Source organism: Chamaea fasciata, unplaced genomic scaffold (assembly GCF_029207755.1).
Source record: "Chamaea fasciata isolate MVZ Bird 193981 ecotype frontalis unplaced genomic scaffold, bChaFas1.0.hap1 SCAF_2, whole genome shotgun sequence".
In the NCBI taxonomy this organism is placed as follows: Eukaryota; Metazoa; Chordata; class Aves; order Passeriformes; family Sylviidae; genus Chamaea; species Chamaea fasciata.
In genome coordinates, this window is record NW_027094087.1 from 29563143 (window position 1) to 29583655 (window position 20513).

The 20513-nt window shown below is 44.2% G+C and overlaps 1 protein-coding gene across 1 annotated transcript in view; it reads left to right on the plus strand.

Moving 5' to 3' along the window:
• Positions 1 to 16612, plus strand: part of LOC136284988 (alpha-2-macroglobulin-like protein 1) — a 28058-nt gene extending 11446 nt beyond the window's left edge. Inside the window, exons 17-37 of the mRNA XM_066175547.1 lie at positions 1073 to 1246; positions 2228 to 2333; positions 2884 to 2992; positions 3087 to 3312; positions 3531 to 3657; positions 3798 to 3925; positions 4096 to 4147; positions 4465 to 4548; positions 5122 to 5298; positions 6512 to 6593; positions 6691 to 6847; positions 8217 to 8291; positions 9033 to 9186; positions 10650 to 10831; positions 11249 to 11464; positions 12728 to 12849; positions 13609 to 13699; positions 14354 to 14422; positions 14673 to 14775; positions 15935 to 15976; positions 16362 to 16612. Of these exons, the coding sequence (XP_066031644.1) occupies positions 1073 to 1246; positions 2228 to 2333; positions 2884 to 2992; positions 3087 to 3312; positions 3531 to 3657; positions 3798 to 3925; positions 4096 to 4147; positions 4465 to 4548; positions 5122 to 5298; positions 6512 to 6593; positions 6691 to 6847; positions 8217 to 8291; positions 9033 to 9186; positions 10650 to 10831; positions 11249 to 11464; positions 12728 to 12849; positions 13609 to 13699; positions 14354 to 14422; positions 14673 to 14775; positions 15935 to 15976; positions 16362 to 16387 (2502 nt within the window). The 3' untranslated portion in view covers positions 16388 to 16612. The remainder of the gene's footprint in view (positions 1 to 1072; positions 1247 to 2227; positions 2334 to 2883; positions 2993 to 3086; positions 3313 to 3530; positions 3658 to 3797; positions 3926 to 4095; positions 4148 to 4464; positions 4549 to 5121; positions 5299 to 6511; positions 6594 to 6690; positions 6848 to 8216; positions 8292 to 9032; positions 9187 to 10649; positions 10832 to 11248; positions 11465 to 12727; positions 12850 to 13608; positions 13700 to 14353; positions 14423 to 14672; positions 14776 to 15934; positions 15977 to 16361) is intronic.
• The last annotated feature ends 3901 nt before the right edge of the window (positions 16613 to 20513 follow it).

Here is a 20513-nt window from a genome sequence, read left to right on the forward strand (position 1 = left end):
TCTGAGCAGTTGTGGGATGATCGTGTTCCTCATCATCAGCTCTGTGCTGTCAGCCTCTGCCTGAAGGGTGGTGGATGCTACACGGCACTGCAGGGAGAGCTGCTTCAAGGAGACGTTGGTGCTTGCTGCTGGGAGGGAGGGTGCTTAGCAGCCTCCCTCACATCCACATCTCTGCTCTACCATCTTCCTCCAACCAGTGAGCTTAAGCCTTTAAAATGGAATTTTGCCCTGGCAGGGTCCTCCTATCCCTCTGCCCCAACCACTGCTGAGTTATAACCATGTGACAGGTCAGTGGTTCAGAGCAGTTCTTTAGAAAACAGTAACAAGGTGAGAGCACCCAGAGCACACTGTGGCTAGTGAAAAGTGGTCAGTATTTTGTCAGCACCCAGGTGGATTCTGAGAATCAGAAGGGTTGGAAGCACCTACCTTAAAGCAGCTGTGTGTTTCAGAGGAATGAATTTAAAACTCGGAGCAAAAATACTGCAAAAATTGAAAATTCTAACATAAATCCACAATGTGTACCAAAGATAAAACAGATATATGCCTCATGCAAAGCCGTAAGTTAAACTATAGCAGTACAGTGTGTTACAAAGCCTCACTGAATCCAGGGAGACACACTACACCTGTTGATAGGGCCCACAGTGTGATCTAGTGGTCCATTTCATAAGGATGCTGTCCTAGTGCAGAGCACTGCATCATCTACTATCAGGTATTTAAAGTAATAATCTTTAAATATGTAGGACAGACGTGCCAGTGCCTTGTGTTTAAACTGAAGCATTTTTATCCTAATTTTGCACCCTAGTGTTGAAAGGCTTGAACTGTCTTTCAGCCTAAAAGCTGCTTGCCTACATCCACTGCTTGGATTTATGTCTTTTAGTATATCTTATCCAACATGTGTCCTTTATGTTCTGTCCTTGAATGTAATCTGGGACACTCCCGACTTTCTCAACACCAAAGCTCTTCAACACGTCATAGTTGACCCAAAACAAAAACAAAAAAACAACCCAGAAGTTTGACCCACACACATGCTGGCTGGCCAGCTCAGTTGGAAGGCCTGTGTTTTCCATGGCAGTTGTATGAGGAACTCTTCGAGGACAGCTTCACGGTTGGAGGCCGAGGCTTGCCCTACCGCCTGGAAGACTTTGAGGGATACCCTTGCCAGCCCCAGCAGCCCAGCTCCCACAAAAAGGCTCAGATGGGGGCACCATGGTACCAAAGTGAGGCTGATGTCTACAGCCTGTTTAAGGTGAGTGCCTGCACGTCCTCTAAACTTTTCCTGAGCTAGTGAGTTCCCATATGCCATCTTGAATGCCTACAAGAAGTCATCTGTTCCTTGTTGTTCAGTGTAGCCACACTCATTTGGGGACTATGGGGAAAGCTGAGAAAGCATAGTACAAACCACCTGATAAGAAAGAGATAGTGTAAAAATGAACAAATTTACTTCAGGCTCCCGTAACTACAAAGGGAGAGTGGCAAGAATACAGCAATAATACCTGAGTGCCTCACCATATTCTGACAAATCACCACTTGGCTATTATTTACAAACTACTTTACTCTGTGTTTCATTGACTGTCTCCTTACTTATCCTCAAAGCAGCTTTAAGAAAGGAAGTCTTTCACAGTTTGTCTTTATAGCTAACTGTTGAGACAAACAACAAAATAAATGAATGTGCTAAGAAGCATGATAGCCAGAAAAGTGTCAACATGTCTGCTAACTGAAATGCAGGAAGTGCTGCTTCTGGCAGAACACTCTTTAATAAAATACATGCAAGCACCTCAAAATAGGAGAAGAGGGTAACAACACACTGAAAACAACCCAAAATGTAGTCTGAATTGCGTGGGTTTCTTAAGTTGACAGAACTCTACCATTCAAATACAGACCCTGATTCCCTTCAAAAGGCATGTTACTGTCCTGTGTCATAGATATTTATTCCTTAGACTATGTGTCATTGCTAGGGTTGGGCATATGAAGTGCACATCTAGTTGAAATCTGCTTGTATGAGAAGTAATAATTGGTCCCAGCACTCTTCAGAAACTGGTTTCCGTTCCTCATGCACTGGTCAGAGTCTGAGCCCATAAGGTTACACATGTTGTTATAAACAAGCAGCATTTAAGTGTTTCACCACTGACCACCAGCTCCTATTTGATACCCACGATCACGAGATAGTTTCAATGTTCCTTGTTCCCTTTTATTTATAAATTATTTACTGTCTGCACTATCTTCCCAGAAACTGCGCATGAAAATACTTACCAACACTAGAATCAAGAAACCTGTTTCCTGTACGCTTCCAGACTTTGAAAAGAAGATATATCTAAGAAAAGAGCCTATTCTTGGTAAGGAACACACATGTCCAACTTCTTGAGTGAAGGGTCTTTCCCAGTTTTGGCCAGCCTGCAGCTGAGACAAATGACCCCCATCCTGCTGTGTTTCTTGTTTGTGTATTGAGAGCAACAAAGCTTGTGTCCATTTCAGTGGACCTGATTTACAAATCACAGGTAAAAGCCCAAATCTCCATGCTTTCTTGGTGTCCCTGTGTTCAGTGTTTTTCATATAAAATGCAGTGTGCTTTCTGCCAGCAATTTCACAGATTATTTAAAGGAGTGTGACTTCATTTTAGCATGCTGTCTCCCCCTGGATCCAGACAAAATTTGAATCTGTCAGACTGAACCTTGGGCTAAACTCTGTCCAATTCTGTCTCCCTAAAGCTCTGTTCCCCAAAGATATCCACACTGTGTCAGATTCTCATTGAAACACCAGCCCTGTCCACTCTTGTTCTGGGTCACAGAACATTTGTGGTTTGTGTTAGATTGCCTGTGAATGAAGAGTTAGTTTCACCTGTAGATATATATGCTGTTTTCTGAGGTATCACTCGTTTTCTACTAGGAAGCCAAGCTACCCCTGATGGTTCTAAACCTCACTCTGATGACAAGGAGAAGCCAAAACCACGGACGCTTTTCCCAGAGACATGGATTTGGGATTTGGTCTCTGTTGGGTTGGTAACAGCCTCTGCCTTCCTTCCCCAGGAATGCTCCTAGAGTATTCTGACTGCTTCTAAGCCAGTCCTCCTCTTCTGCTTCCTGCTGTAGGGGTGATGGACAAGCGTCTCTCCAAGTCGCTGTACCTGACACCATCACGGAATGGAATGCCAACGCCTTCTGTGTTGCTGACACTGGCTTTGGTTTCTCGCCTCTGACCCCTCTTAGGGTCTTCCAGCCTTTCTTTGTGGATGTATCATTGCCATACTCTGTGATCCAAGAAGAGACTTTCAAGCTAAAAGCCACTGTCTTCAACTACCTCAAGGATTGTATCCAGGTGTGTTCTTCCAAGTGGGTTTCCCCAATCACATGGCCTCTATTAGAATAAAACCTTGAGCCCAAAGGCAAGCTCTGAGCTCCTCAGGAGCCCTAGATACTGGTGTCTGGGCCATAAAGCACAACCTCACACTTTACGACCCAACGTCTTTACTGCTTGGTGCAGTGTCTGTTACCAACACTAACCCAATGTGTGCTGGTACATCCAACCACACTCAGGTCCACACCACCCTCACAGAGATCCCAGAACTAAAGGTGGATGCCTGTGCAAGCTGCGAGTTCTCCAGCTGCCTCTGTGCCAATGAAGCAAAAACCTTTGTGTGGAACGTGACAGCGACCAGGCTGGGTGAGGCTGGCCAGAGGGATGTGTGGCAGCTGGTGGGAGGAGGGGTGAAATTTGCCCACGTCAGCATGTCTGGACCTAATGCCTGTACATACAGCTGTCTGCTGCAAGCGCTCAGCAACATGTCCCTGTGCTCCCTGCAGGCAGAGTGAACGTCACCGTCACCGTGAGCAGCATGGCAGAAGAGTCACACAGTCTGTGTGGTGACAGGATTGCTGTGACACCTTTGCTAGGAGGGAGAGACACAGTGATAAAATCTCTGCTCGTGAAGGTTGGTCACATCTCAGGATGAAAACCCCTGGGGGCAGGGGTTTGTCCCCTAGGGCAGTCAGCAAGATGCTAAGAAGTTTAACCCCTTCTTGGACATCAGACAAACTTGTTAGGGCAGGGTGACTTCCTTTCCTGTCTTCCTTATCTGAACTAGTCTTTCTCCATCTGCAGCCAGGAGGTGTCCTACAAGAGAAGACCCAAAATGCCTTTCTCTGTACTGCAGGTAGGGGACAAAAATTCCTGACTGTCATTGATCATGAGACCAGGATGGAAGGGACAAGGTTACTGAAAATACCCAGAGGTGGGGAGGAATATATCAGAGAGCAAGCACTGGTGGCACCATCCTGCCTGGGAGAACAACCACTAATTTGTCCATGTCAATCTTTTATCTGGCAAAATTTCCTGTGTTGAGGCATTTGTTTGCAAATCTTGGCTCCTGTGACTCGATGTCACACTGTGCTTCACCTGGGTCTCCTTGGATGTTACCCTTGCATGAATGGCTTCTCCATGGGATAAATGTCTGGGTTCTGCCTTCCTCAGATAACACCGTCTCTGAAGAGTTCTCCCTGACTTTGCCTGCAGAAGTGCTGGAGGGATCTGCCCGAGTCACGTTCTCTGTGATTGGTGAGGAAGGCTTTCCCTGTCTTGGGTCTGTAGTGACAAAAACTTGCACAAAACTTTGGCCTTACTGATGCATTGACCCAGGGGTAAGGGTAAGGGGTGTGATGTTAGCCTCAGAAATGTGGATCAAGTAATCTTTTCCAATACTTATTCCTCTCATAAGGAATGATTATTGGAAAAGATCCCCAAGTGTCTGGTGGAAAAGGCACAAACCAGGATATCCTCCCTGACTACTGTCACTGCCATCCACCTAAGTGAACAGAACCATCCCCATATACTTCCATCAACTTTGTCTCTGTAGTTCCTTTTCCACTTTGGTACCAACTCAGGAAAGACAGCTCTCTTTACCTTTCTTCAGATCCCCTCAAGCTTTCCTTTCTCCTCCCAGAACCATTCTATCTTCCCTTGCGGTGCTGACCTAATGTAGGAGGGGTCACCAGAATTCTCAATCACGTCTGTTCAGTCAGGGCTCTTTCTGGGATCCCAGCTGGGTCTAGGGAAGGCAGCAGTCCTTTTGTTTCACACTGCTCAGTGTCTGTGCTTTTTCTTTCTTCTGTCTCTCCTCTCAAATGTAAGGTGACATCATGGGCCCAGCGCTTCAAAACTTAGACCAGCTGCTAAGCATGCCCTTTGGCTGTGGTGAACAGAACATGGTCCAGTTTGCACCAAACATCTTCATACTCCAGTACCTGAACAAGACTAAACAATTGAACCCAGAAATTAAGGATAAAGCACTGAGGTTTCTGACAACAGGTAATCATTGTCCTTCTTTCTGCTGCAAAATGAAGCTACAATAAATCAAGGGTATGCAGCACGGGTCTGGTAGGGAGCTGAAGGGCAGGAGCAGTAGCACTGCCAAAGCTGTGACAAAGGAAGATATCACAGGGAAAAGGGAAATATCTCATGGAAAGAAAAAAGAAGAAAAGTTTTCTGAAGCAATCATGACTTGTCTCTGCCAGTTATTGAGGTATTAAGTCCACTTTTTTGAGGAAGGTGCAAGTAATTAGTGATTTCCATCATTATGTGGCACCTGTTTGCTTCCTTATCAGTCCAAGGCTGACAGAAGCACCTTGTGAAAATAGGGCATCAGTTGTTATTACATGGAATAAAGAGCAGCCTTTGGGAGTAAATAAGAGTTCAGTAGCCCAATGTTTCCCCGTATTTTAGAAAACATATTTTGGGTTCATGTCAGTTCTCTCCAGTATAATCTGAATTTAATATAGTGCCAGTGTCGGTCTCATGTTGTAATGTGCCTCATATTTCAGCCTGCCAGTCTCCTTGTCTGGACAGGATTTGACTCCTTTTCTTTCCTCCTTTTTCTCTGGTACTGCAAGCATGTACTGAGAACATGTACATGTATCTGGGAGAGGGGGCCTACCCAAGAGGGTGGTGGTGGCAGAGAGGAAAGACAAAGGGTAAACAATAAGGCTGTGAGGAGGGTGGAGGGAGAGCAAATAGATGCAGACAGCATTCTGCCCTTGGAACTCAAAGGCATGGCCTTGTTGCTTCATGTACATCCCATAAAAAAGTGCTTTGTTGAGTCCCAACAGCGCTAGGAGAAATGCTGAAAAGCAATTAGGATTTCATTTGTGTCCCCTCTAGGCAAACCCTTCCTCCTCACTCCTACTGCTTTTTTTTATTCACATCTCCCTGGCACACAGGGAGCCATGAGGTGGCTGAGCATGTCACCCTTCTGCAAAACAGCAAGGTAGGAACCCAGAACACTTGCTCCAAACAGCTCCAGTAATGCAGAGCAGCTGCATGGCCGCTGCAGCAGTGCTGTGCAACTGCTTCTTGTCACACTGATGCTGTGGGATGCAGGGGGAGCTGGAGGTGGTGTGCTCGTCTCATCAGCTCTGACTGTAGGATCTGGTGAAGCCTCTTGCTGTGAAGCCATCTTCCCATGGGCAGGACACAGTTTGAGGTGCTACAGGTGCTCACAATCAGTCACGTCCTGCTGTCACAGGTTACCAGCGCCAGCTGCTCTACAAACACGATGATGGCTCCTACAGTGCCTTTGGGAAAGGGGATGAGCAGGGCAACACGTGGTGAGTGACCAGAATTTCCATGGTCATCCTAAACCTATCATCCCTGCTGGTTCACCTCCTGGCTGTAACGTGGAATTCCTCTGTGCTCTGCCCACAGGCTGACAGCTTTTGTAGCCAGGTCCTTTGGACAGGCCAGCTCCCACATTTACATCGATAAGGACCATGTGCACAGTGCTCTGCGCTGGCTGCAGGAGCACCAGCTGCCCAGTGGCTGCTTCCAGAGTGTGGGGAAGCTCTTCAACAATGACCTGAAGGTATGGCTGGCACACATGGGAGTGGGAGCAGGAGGAACTCCATGTGAGGCACAGGGTTGCTTCCTCAGGCTTTTCCACTGTGAACAGTAGCACAAAGCAATGTCCCCATGGCCTAGCACAACTATGGCATCTGCCCAGAGCAGAATGAAAAACATGGCCTAAACCAGCAGTCATTTCCTCTGTGTAGGGTTTTAGACTCAGCTAGGCTTTCTTAATTTTCACTCTAGCCAAAAGATAACACAGCTGATTGTGCCAAGGCACTACAAAGGCACAGGGAAATGAGAAATATTTTTATATTTTAGTGCTTGTCTAGAATACGCTGACTGGATTCTCCCTCCTCTCGTACCTTACAGTGCACAGTATTCTATGTGCTCTAATACAGGATTGTCTGAAGACACAGTTGTCCCTCCACTGCCCCAAAAATGTGACTTCTTCTGGAGTTTGGCATCCCCCAAATGATCCCTGCAGTGTAGCTGGAAATGCACCAAACTCTTGGTGAACATGCCCTAGAGCTTAGACAGTGAACAGTGTGTGTGCAGTATGGCAGTACTTGGGTTCATCATTTTGTAAAAGTACAAATAATCCACACTGGTCAGATTGCAAAATGGTCCACATTAAATACATGGCAAATTTATGAAAGGAAACAGGCTGCTACATTGCTTAAGCAAAGGGTTACACTTTCTTTATCCTAAAATTTGGATGCAGTACAAAATAAAAGCAGACTGTTCATCCTTGTCTGACTGTAATTAACTTCCCACCTTGAGCTTTCTATCAGAACAGAACTTTTTGGAATAGGTTTTGCACCTCCACCTGCCTCACAAAATAATATCTTCTAGTCAGTGTGAATGATGCTTCTTAGCATCTTAGCCCAATTTTCCCCTCTCATTTTAGATGTATTTTTGTCTCATATCTGAGGATATAAGCAGAACATCCCCAAGAACAAATGTCCTCTGAGATGAAAAGCATCTCCTGAAAGCTTGTTTAACACATACTAACCTATGGTTTATCAAAGTCAGATGATTTATCTGTAAACTTGCATAACTTCTTGAATGCAATTCCTGCATGATAAAAACTTCATTCAAGTGTACAGTGGTAACATATTTAATAAAATAAATTGCTTTACAGTTTGCTTTGTGCCTTTCTATGGGAAGGGATGTCTAGGCTGTGTGAACAAGAACAACATGGCTGAGACTGCCCTCAACAGCAAACTTTCAGGATATTCAGCAAGTGAGCCTGGAGGGCTTTCCTGTCTAAGAATGCCTAGAAGCACATTGCTGTACTCTCTCAGATGCAGTTTTTGGGGCTATACAATGACAGGCAAGCAGAGGTTGGGTTTGTCCTTTTCTGATGACTGTCTGTGTGCTTGCAGGGCGGTGTGGATGACACGATCTCATTAACAGCCTATATTGCTGCTGCACTGGTGGAACTCCATCTGGAGAGGAATGTAAGACAACCTGAACTCCTTCAGGGCTTGGGAGCATGCTCCACCATTCATTCCTCCCCTGGCTGGGTGCTTCAGGGAGTACCCAGCTTCAGGTTCTGTCATTCTCACCTTGCTACACAATAAGCTAAACAGGAAAACTTTAACTTGATGAGAAGTTCTTAATATAAATGGCCTGATTTGCAGCAAAGCAGAGCACTAGCTTTTCCCAGCTCATCTCAAGGGAAACAGTTGTGTCTGAAAATAACAAAGGGCTTGCAGGGAGAGGCAATGGTTTTCATTAAACTGATCAACAGAGCTAAAGGAGAAAAAAAAGACTACTTTTCAGGTAGGCACTGTCCCCCCTTCTCCCCAAATATAAGCAGTAATCTTCATGACAAGTGTAGATCATTCTAGAAAAATAGAACTCATTTTCCAGGCTTAATGGTACAGTTCTAAAAGCATCATACCCTTCAGGATCTGACATCCACAGCATGTGTATCTGACAATTCTGAGCTAGCATGTTACCAGACTCTTCCTACAACTGGATTTTCCAGTGTATTAGCAATCCCTTATCCCAGTGATATGTCCAGCACACCTTTGCTTTCAACCCACAGTCAGTGATGCTTTGACCACTCTACCTCATTCTTCACAGTCCTGGGAGAGATGCTAGCACTAAAATACATTTAGGATATGTCTGGGATAGATGTTCACAACATGTTGTTTGGTCAGAGGAAATTCATTTGGTTGGGATTCCTTTTTCAGGACACCATGTTGGATAATGCCTTACATTGCCTCAAGAAGGTAACACTTGATGAGACAAGCCTTTATGTCAAGGCTTTGATGGCTTATGTCTTCACACTGAGTAAGGACATGAAGATGAGAAAGCAGCTTCTGGATATGGTAGAGAAGGAAACTGGTAGGTTGCTGCTTTGGGGTCCTAGAGACATGACTGTGTTCAAGGTCTGATATCTGTAGCATTTAATTGCAGTATTCTGGGAAATTTAGCTATTCACAAATACGCTTTTGTGCCAGAAAATCATAATTTATTCAAGCTATGAGAATCTCTAGTTTTCTCAGACCCAGGAAACAATTTCTAATCAAAAGCATGCTTAATTTGTGCAGTAAAATGCTAATTTGTGTCATGGTGCTCCTGTCATTCTTCAGCAATTCATACATAGTACAAGCGATCTTGGAGAGCAGACTTGTTTCACCATGTCTGTTCAGCTGCTAGTCAGGACATTGACGTGAAAAATTCAGACCTTTTGACTGCTTTTCCATTGCTGCTCTACTCAGATGAGGGCCCTTGGGTGGGTGGACCTTTAAAGCTGTGCTGCTGAGCTTGGTTCTTCCTTTTGTCTCATTTGCTTGGGGAAAAAAATAGACTTCTGTCCTGAGTGAGAATGCTGAGGTGGGTGTTCAAAGCACCTAAGCCTGTGGTTAGACAGTTGGTAATATTATCTAAGTCGGTTTAAGTAAGTTCTTCCCCACATTTGCTTGTCTGGCAGCGTGGTGAACCACACTGAGGGCTGTAAAGTAACATTAAAAAAAAAAAAAAAAAAAGCAAAGGGAGAGAGGATTTTTCAGCCTGACCAGCTACCAGTGCTGACTGTTGCTCGCTGCATAGCCACTCAAGCTGCCAGCTGGCTTCACAGGACAGCCAGTGGGCAAACCGGAAGAAGTAGATTAGCACACATTTAGTGCAGTACTTATTCAGAGGTGCCTCTGTGATAATATACATGGAACCAGGAAAATCACCTACCACTGTGATACACATAATGAAAGTTCTCTGTAGAGGACCTTAGCTAATTTCTGAAATCTCGAGGCCAGTATCATGCAAACAAGTGATTTGATGGTTCTTCTTTCCGAAGTGAAAGTTTGTTCTGAAAACTGACTTGGAACTTGAAAGCATATCAGATTTTCACACTTGTATCATCGCAGAAGATTCCTACACAACTAAGCCTGTCACAATTAGGCTAAATTCTTAGCTGAATTTCGCTAGTTCTTTACTACCACGGCAGCAAAATAGTCAGCTGGACTCAGATGTATTCAGTGCTTGTGAGCTTGGAACTGAAGTGCAAGTCCAGCTCTTGCTTAAATTGCCTTTCACTATGCACTGCATGGTGATGATGCCAGCAAAGTAAGCTGGGTAGTCTTTCTCCTCCAGTAGCCTGACAGCAATTCACCCTCAGAGACTGAGCAGTTCTTGTACAACAGGTACAAGTGACTGGAAATGAGTCCTAGAGCTTTTCAGCACAGGGGGTCCTGTTACTCTCTGCTAGGCAAATGCAGAAACAGCAAAAGTGCTGAAGCTTGGAGACATAACTTCGAATATACAAGGATCTACAGTTCTTCTCTTCCACATATTTCTTCCCCCATCAGCACAGTTACTGACATCACAATCTGCTGATGAAAAGTCTTCTTCCATGATTGAGACAGTAGCCTACATCATCCTGGCTCATGTTTCCAAGCCAGACTTGTCACCCAATGAAGCCTCGGTGAGCAAGCTTGTGCGCTGGCTCAGTGCACAAAGAAATGCCTTTGGAGGATTTGCTTCCACACAGGTAACAAAACAGGGAAAATCATGGGGGAAAGGGTTGTTGTGCCTGGAGTGATGTGCACATCTCTCATATGCATGTCACTCTAGACCCATCCCTTGCAGACAAAGGTGCATGAGCCCTGTTTGCTCAGGAAAAGGGAATGCCATGGGGAAATTCTTCTCTGTGTAGTGTAATTGGGATTACCCAGGGTCTCTGGCACTGGTAAGCCCAGAGCTCACAAGCTGCCCATTCCAGGAAACAGAAACCATCCTGCTGCCTGTGGCATAAACCCTAGCTATGCACTAGTGGGATAGAGCCTTCTTGTGTCAGGGTGTGAATCAGGGCCATGAGGGTTGTAGTTCTCTCTGCAGTCCCTGAACTGGTGTGCTGGGTCTTGTCTTGCACGGCCCCGCAGCAAAGTGACTGTGACTCTCCCTCCAGGACACGGTTGTTAGCCTGCAGGCCCTTGCTCAGTACGCAGCCCTGATTCCTCAGGAGATCAGAGATGTCAAGGTGGCAGTGAAAGGCAACGGGGCTTCTCCACCAGAGTTCCACGTGCACAGGAACAACAAGTTGGTCCTGCATCAGGCATCTCTCCTTGCAGGCACAGGGACCTACACTGTGGAAGTGATGGGCAGTGGCTGCGTTTATGTCCAGGTGTGTATGTGTAAGGAGCAGAGCTCTCAGGTTTTGCCTCTGACTGCTGAACTGAAGTTTGGCTTTAAGCAGGTACTATAGCCTCAAGTTCCGAGTAGGATTTTGCCTTCTAGGCAGATCATGTCAAACTTGAAGGTACTCAAGTGTACTTTGTTGACATGGTTTCATGTAACCATCTCTGGTATCTTCTGAGAAATGTCTCAGCTTTACTGTCCTATCCTACTGAGGTGTGCCATTATTAAGAGACCAGTAGATCTGAAGTCAGGAGTAATGAGACACAGAAGAGTACACGCTTCTATTTTGAATGAGCATTGTTGATGTCACTGCTCCAGGAGCAGTGTATCTCTTCTGATACAAAATTCTTTGGGGTTGTTATGCTGAGATAAGTAGTGATGTGTACCATGGTCTTCTTATTCCAGTACACCAACTGGTGTACAGTATTCCAGTACAACACAACTGGTCCCTCAGTAGGATGCATCTTATTTTTCTGGCAGTTTTGATAGTTGTTCACTTGTGAGCCATTCATGCAACAAAGAATTTGAGTCACTCCCTGTGAAAACCTTTTTGGCTGGGTCACTTCTGTTCAGATGATGCCCACAGAGAGTCTTATGATGCTCACAGAGAATCTGCAAGCAGTGTCTAGTCAAGGGGACACAACAATTATTGATTTTTAATGCATATAGGAGGTAACTAGAACCATACTGCTTGGATACACTTGCATACAGTCAAATGAGCATAAGACATCTGATGAGCACACGCTGGGGAGGCAGCCAGTCACCAGGCAGGTGGAAGAAGATTGGCCTATGCTGCTCTTTGGAATAGTGTGATCATCCCACCTGCTGTCTTCTTCCAATTTTGTTCTTCTTAAGGGATTTGTAATTGTTTTCCCAGTATTTTCCCCTTGAGACCTGTTGACTACTAGCTTGTCAAGAGTTAACAGTTACACTTCTTTCTCCTTGTGGGGCAGTGTTTTAGCCAGTGTGCTGCCTTGATCCTTAACAGCAACTTTTTAATTTTTTTTTTTTTTTTAAATGAGACTGAATGAGGCCTTGAATCACAGATAGCCGAGTCTCCAGATTTGGGGTTGCATTTGGCAGGTATATCTGATGCAATGTACTAAACAGCACATCTCTGAACAAAAAGTGTATCTTGGTTCAACTGTGTTAGCCACTTGCTAACAATCTGTTAAAGCTGGAGGCACAGATAGTGCTTTACTCAGGGAAACTCTGGGGCACTTCACAGAAATGTTTTCTCCCCCACCAGACTACTTTGTACTATAACATCCCACCACCAAAAACAGAAGAAGTCTTTGTCCTGGATGTGGAAACAGTACCAAGAGAATGTGATGGTGGCAGGAAAGAGTTTGACATCCATGTGTCTGTCAGGTATGAGATCCCTTGAAACTCTTTCTTCAGTGGAAAAAAAGTATGAATCCAGTTGTATGACTAGAACCCCATGAAAGCCTCCTGTCTGTAGAATCAGAGACACGGGGATGACCCTCTTCTTCTCCATACATCCCAAGGAGATACTTAACTGAGAATTAAGGCCTGGAGAAGCATGACAATGCACTGCCAGTGTCTTGCAGAACCACACCAACCATCTCAGGCAGTACAGAGCAGCTCAGCAGTCCCCAGAGCACCATCAGCTGAGCTCCCATGTTGAGGCATGCTTGGCATGCTGGGCTGAACCAGCCCTGAGGTGCATCCCCCTGCAGTGTGAACCTCTGCTGGAACTGGAATGTAGAAACTCCAGTCCCTACCTGCATTTCACTTGCCTGCTTCTGTCTAGAGTGAGAGTCTTGATCCATATTCTCCATGCCTTACTGTCCTTACTGAAAGAGAACAATAGCAACATTTCCACTCTCAGTATGGAACAGCAAAGGTTGTTTCTGCCTGTTGGAGAGGGCAACAGGAAGCCATATTATTTCTACATTAACCCTAACACATTTGCTGCACAATCTCTGTCCATATTGAGTGAGTAGATGGGGACCATTTTTTTGTCCCTTTGTCCCCACCAGCCAGACATCCTTGTGAGCTTTCATATCACTGCAGGGCAGGGCAAAGTTTGGAAGTGTCCATTAGTATCTCCTAGAAATGCTGTGCTGCCTTCCACATCTAAGATACTTCTCTCCTGACCCCCTTCAGATATGTAGGGGACCGTGGGACAAGTAACATGGCCCTGCTGGAGGTGGAGATGCTGTCAGGGTTCATTCCTGTTCAGAGCTCTGTGAAAGAGGTGAGACTTTTCCTTTGGCTTTCCTTGAGGATATCAAAATCTATTTTCCAGGTGTATCTCAGTCAGAAATATGCAAACATTTAAGAAGTGTCAGAGAACAGTTATTACAAGTGCAGATATAACAGGCTATTTCACAAGGCAGCTTTCCACTTGCATAAATGGTTGTGCAGCTTTTCATGTTCATAGTAAGGATTGTATACACAGAAAGAGGTCAGAGAAAAGATGAAAAAGCACCTAGTTAAAATCATCTGGGGTGCATTGGGCCCCTTTGCAGTTACCAGTGCCATTTTTAGGGATATTCCATAAAGTGTTGTTGAATCCCATAGAGCTGTTCAATGACATGCTCCAGTGTTCCACACAATAGCTAGGAAGATCCAACACAGCCTCATACTAACCAGTTTTCCCTTTGGTTCAAGTCATCAAAGTAGGAACACAGCCCAAGGACACTTGTAAACAAAACTGAAAAATATTTTCTAAGGCTTGATGTGTGCTCCCAACAATCTCTATGCCAAGGAAGGCAAACCTGACTAGTCCTCAGGCTAGGCTAAGTGCTCTTGTCAACAGTGGTTGACTGACAAATACCAAACTTGCTATGAAGAAGGGAAGGTCAATAAGCTGATGTTAACCAAGCTCATCTCTTGCCTTCCTATACAGCTGGAGAAGATACCCCTCGTGAAAAAGACAGAGATAAAACCAGACAAAATCACAATCTACTTGGAGGAGGTAAGAGGAAGACCACAGGGAACTGCCCATTCAAGTAGTAGCAACTGAAGTACTTTGCATGGGGACTTTTACAGATTAGAAATACAAATCTCTAGGTTGGTCAAGCAGGCTAAACTTTTCACAGAAGAGGAAGAGGGTGGAAGAACCTTGAAAGAGAAAAAAACTCCTCTGATGCAGAGGGACTAAAGTTAGTATGTAGGTGATTTTGAGATATCAGTGCATTTCTGCTCACTTGCATTCTTCTCTACAGCTGGGTGAGAGTTCTCTGAAGCTTAACATCTCAGTAGAACAAGATGTTGAAGTGCAGAATCTGAAAGCTGCAACAGTGCATGTCTATGACTACTATAAGCCAGGTGAGATTCCACTGACATCGGTGTAAAGTAACTCTTGTACCCTCCACTCAGACATAATTATGTCTGTGACCCTAATTCCCTTTAACTCCCTTGTTCCAGTGCACGCCCTCCTGCAACTTCAAACTTGGGTTTCCTCTGTACAAAACTTCAACATTCAAGTAGCCACTTGTTAGAAAAGTTCTTGAGACAAGGCTGTCTGGCACTGTGATTATGTTGTGGGGTGTTAATGTGTTCCTCGACAGTGTTTGTTTTCTTCCTCTAGCTTCAAGCTAGAAGACTTCTCTGACAATTTGCCATGATTTCTCCAGCTTTTTAGGTCTCTTGGGAATATTTAGGCATTTATTTAAAATCAGTCTTACACAGTGCTACCCTGATCCACTAGAAGGCAGAATTTAGTTGTATGCATTTCATGTATAGAGTAATAATCCTACCATCCATTTTGTCCCGCCATGTCTCAGAGGATAACAGGAAAATAATTTGTTACCCTTTGAAGCTCTAAATGAATTATTACCACAGAGGAGAGAGATCTTGATGATATTTTGAGTCCCTCCGATTATTCTGTGCTCAGTATGAGACAAAACAGCAGATGGAACGTTAAGAATTATTTTTTAAAAAAATTGAGAACAAAATGGAAAAACTGCTGCTGGAGATATAGAAAGCAGCACTACATGTCATATACTAATTTCCATTCTTGCTTCCCCTTCCACACCACGGCAAGAAAAGGACACTTTTTTAATCCAGCTGTTACAGAGCTAAATATTGTCACCTTATGTGCCCTCTCTCTCTGCTATTTCATCCTGTACAAGAATTTTTGTGCTTAGTACATACTATTTAAAGAGCGTTATCTGACATGAAAATAGTAGTCATCACTAAATAAGCATGGCTATCAGGACACACTGTGGAAAGGTTTTTTATTATAAAAAATGTCCTTGCATTAGAAGGTATCACAGTGCACAAGGTGATCTTTTACAGCTGTATGGGATACATGTGGGGACAGATTGCTGGCTTGACCTACTACAGATGTTTCTTTGTTCCTGCATTCACAGCCTGAGGAGTGAAAAATTAAGGTAGTGGGATGGTTGTGCTACTAAGAAAGAAGTTTGCCACTACCCTAACATGCAGTCCTGCAGCTCACCACCCTCTCCCTCTTTTTCCACAGGTGACCGCAAGGCAAGAGAATACGCTTCCCCTTGCAGTTCAGGTTAGTGTCAACAGGCTTCCAGCTGGAACAGAGCAGGAAAAGCATCCCACCTCTGCTCTGCATTTAATCCTGTCATGTGATGTAGAGCCTTCTTGGACTGCAGGTTGAATTGGGATCTACTTACTACTTGTGGGCATAGTTTCTAGCCCAGGTATTAATCTCAGTGTAGACTAAGGCTTGAGCATACCATGGAAGGTTAAAATTATCTCTTTTTATTTCATTTCCATACAGTCCTCACAGCATCCCAAATTTAAGTACCACTGGAAATGCCTGTGTCAATGATAAAAAGATGTTGCAAGTCATCCCATAAGATCTCTTAGTCTGCAGACACCTTCCTAAAAATTCATCAGGCACTTTGCCTTTTCTTTCCTCTTTCTTTCTACAGATGCTTCAAAGCAGGTTTCCTCCTAGCAGGCTCCGACTCTGCAACCTGAGCTTTCTGTCTCCATAGGGAAAACTACATTCCTCCAACTCTCCTCTTCCCTGCTGAGTTGGAAACACTCTATTTCCTTTCCCCCATGTTTCTATGTGAAAACTGGCTTAATACACATTAGTTTGGGAGCAAGTGAAATAAAGTATGTGGAATCTGGAAAGAAGGCAGTGACTTGACAGCTGATGAAGATTTCAGTGCATGAAAAAGAGGGAAACACTGTGCATGTTATGGTTACACACTTTGCATTTGGTCACCATAGTGGTTTAAATCTCTCTCCTCCCCAAGTCCCATCTCTAAGCACCCTTTTCAATTCAATTAACAAAATAGTTGATCTGCAACCAAACTCCAAGCAAAAAAAAACCCCTCATTTTTAACCCTGATCTGGTTTACTACCTCAAAATGACCCTGTGAGTCGTTTTTCTGTCACAACCGAAGAGTAGGGACAGGCAAGGCAAAGCTAAAGAAGAAATATTTTACCAGTTCATGCAGACAGAAAAGGACTGTATAGCAATGAAACCAAAATAACACTCACTCCTAATTCACTAGATGTTTAGACTCTGACAACACCTAGTCCCATCCTGTCAAGACATTAACCTAAATGACTAATCCTTACCTCTGGCACTACTTAAAAAAGACAACAATCTGTGGAATTTCAGGATGCAGTACATACAACAAGACGACAGAATGTATGCAGATGGCTCAGCGGGATAGGTAGTGCCATTAGGAAATTAGCACTTAAAAAAAAGGAGGTTATCAGATAAGAAAAAATGGGTACTAGTTTTACAGAGCTGATTGCCAAAAGAGAAATTACCAGGACAGTCATGCCAAAAAAAATTGAAGTAAGGTATGAAGTCAACAAGCCCAGGAGCAATGGAAAAGAAGTGAACAAGACAAGATGGGAATTTGGGAAGAGATGACACTTCTAAACAGGAAGTACTTCGGGAGAAAAAAAAGAGGGGGGGGGGGAAGGAACATAAAGTGAAGCAGGTCATATAACAAGGATTGCTTGGGGTATGCCTGTGTAGTAGCCCTTTACCTGATCAACACAGCTTGCAAAAGGACAGCGAATACATTTTCTTCTCTGACTGCTCAGAACAATTGGTCCATAAAGTGGCAGAACCAGCCCTTCCACACGGGGACAAAAGGAAACGTCTCACAGCAGTGCTTAACAAGCATTTAGGGGAGGTAGAAAACCTGAGGAACCAAGTGATACATTCTGTGAACAGCTGGTACAAAAAGCGGACAGGGTTGAGTTCAAGGAAGCAAAAATATGAAGGGACTGAGCAGGCCTCCAAGGATTGTTCCCCTAGCACTGTCCCTTCCCAAGACATTTTATGAGTCAACAGAGACTATCCATTGGTTCTCTGCAAAGGGAGCAAAGTGGGACCTGTTGCCTGTCCTGGTTGCCTTCCTGACAAGTCTCTTCCTCTGGATATTTGGGCTGGACTGGAAGAGCTTTGGGATCAAAGCCCTCTGATCTATTGAACTTCAGACAGGGAGGTTGTAAATAAAACCTGAAGCCTGTAACCCAGCGTGCCCATTTTGTCCATAAGCCAGGCTCTCCCATCTCTAAATGGACGTGTGCCATGGGCCTGCTTTACAGTTCAAAGGATCAGATTGCCATGAAATTAGATCTCAATAGAAGCAGGTCCACCAAGATTCCACTGCTTTTGATGATGTCTTGACCTTGTACCTGTGTGAGGAAGGTAAGTGAGAAAAACAAGTGTGTGAAATATGAATACAAACAGATATTTCCAGGCAGGCTGTGGTTTCAAATCAGATAGATGTTATTCAGCTGCAGATGAGGGGCTGAGGAAGCTGGCAAAGCAGAGAGGTGAAAAAAAGCTGCTGTGCAGCAAGCTCCCATAAGACAGAAATGTACAGTAGCCGTCAGTGAGGTCTTTGCCTCTTGAATTAAATATTAGAGAAGGCAATAAGTGGCTAGTCTGTGCTGGATGGGCAATCTGATGCTTGCTAAGTTCTGTGGCTGTTGAAAAGTGCTCCCTGTCCTTGGTGACATCCATAGGAAATGCCTTCCAGAGCAAGAAAGGAACCTTTGTAATGTGTAAGCAAAGGTAGGGTTGGTGGACAGGAGACTTCCTTCCTCACTACAAGCAGCTGTGTGAGTCTTAGTTGCCCAAATGGTCTGGAGGCAACTGCGAAATTTCCTGCAAAGTGGTGTTTTTTTCGTTGTTTTTTTTTTTCGTTGTTTTTTTTTTTTTTTTTTTTTTTTTGCTTTAATCTGTAAAAAAAGAAGATCCAGAAGAGCATGGTACAGGTAGCAGCCAACAGGCAACCTGGTCACCTCAGACAGCAAGTGATTTTTCTGCAAAGAGAAGCTCTTGAAAGGAGTGCAAAGTAGGCCCCTTAAAAAGAGGACCACTGTCAGCACACAAGATGGCCCCAAGTGGATTCTGACCTTGTTAGGGCACTATTATAAAAAATTAATGGCATATTAAAAATGTGTACGTGAAAAAGGTAGTCTGTACAATGAACAGTCCACCACAAGAGACAGGGTTTTCCTTCTGAGGTACCTGAAGGTGATGGTCTCACTTCCAGGCTGAAGTGAGTATATTGGGTGCAGGAAAGGGAAAGAAGACAAGTCCAGTTACATAGACTACATGTCTGTTTATAAGCCTGTACTATAAGAATCTGTACGGCACATTATGCAGGCTAATGCTTATGCTGTGCAGTGTTTATTTACCTGCGTATAAGTTTCATTCACTACCACTGTCTTCCTGATGAATTGGAAAAAAACCCGTGAGCTCGGAGGGTGCACTTTTCCTGCAGGGCCACTGAGTGTCACCATCGCTCCGTGGCTTGCTCTGCGAGATGCCGTTTCTCCAGGGAATAAACCTCCTTTTCTAAAACGGGCTGGAATGGGGAAAAAAATCATTGGAATGAAAATGGGCTGCTTCTCGCTTCTTCCCGGAGATGGGAAGAGCTGCACCTAAAATGTGAGCTATCTATGAAATGAATTCCGCCTTATATGTAGGCAAGGCATTTGACAGGTTTCCAGCCAGAGCTCTAAGCCAGTTTTACAATTCTCAGGATGATATTCAGTGACAACAATAATGGGACTGAACAAGTACTTTGTCGAGGGATACTAAAAAGGCTGGGATCTCATCATTTGGTGAGCAGAATGAGCAGAATTTGTTGAGAAGATGAAGTATTGATATTTACAAAAATAATGAAGGTGATGGATAAAGTGAATGGAAAACTGCCCTTCAGCAAATTTTTCCATGGCAGACCGGGCGCATGTGATAAAACTAGTAGGTAATCAATTTAAAATAAATAAAAAAGATACCTTACGCTATAAGAACCTACTGCTACAGGAGTTATGGAAGCCCAAAATATCATCAGGTTCAAAAAGCTCATAGACAAACTAACGGAAAGCCAGTCTATACCAAAGGTAACAGGCTGTGGGGTATTCTCCACTATTTCTACTACCATGCTTGGATGTGGGAGTAGAACAAGGGAAATGGACTGTAAATATTGGCCAGGTGCTTCTGCATTCCCTGAAAAGTATATAGGGGCAGCTGAACCTGGTGGACTGAAAGGTCCAGTGGCTTCCTTTTTTGTTGGGTCAGAGGAGGTGAGTGAGAGCGTACTTGTTTCACACCCCAGCAGTCACAGAGTAGTGTGCAAGTCCACAAAAGACATGCACACATAGGTTAACGCTGACAGTAGACAATACTTCAGAGACACCCATATCAGCACAGTGTCACTGGCCTGATCCTGTTCCTAAGGATCAGCACTCAGAGAAATGCATTTTCATAGGTCACAGATTTTTGGCCCTATAAACCTTTCATCCTACTTGCTGACTAGACAGACCACACGCACACAACAAAGAGCACAATAAGACGTGAAACAATTAAAATAATTTATTAAAAAAGTAAACAGGCTCTGGTGATCAGATACAAAACTTGTGCCGACAAAGATACTGACTGCATTTGACTGGCTTTGTTTATCCCTACTTTCTCTCCATTTGATCCATCTTGATCCCTCCCTTTCCCTTCCTGTGATTTTTACCCCAAGCATACCACTGCAGTTTTGAAACCCCTAAAATTCTCTTTATGGGTTCCAACATTCTCCCACAGCTGC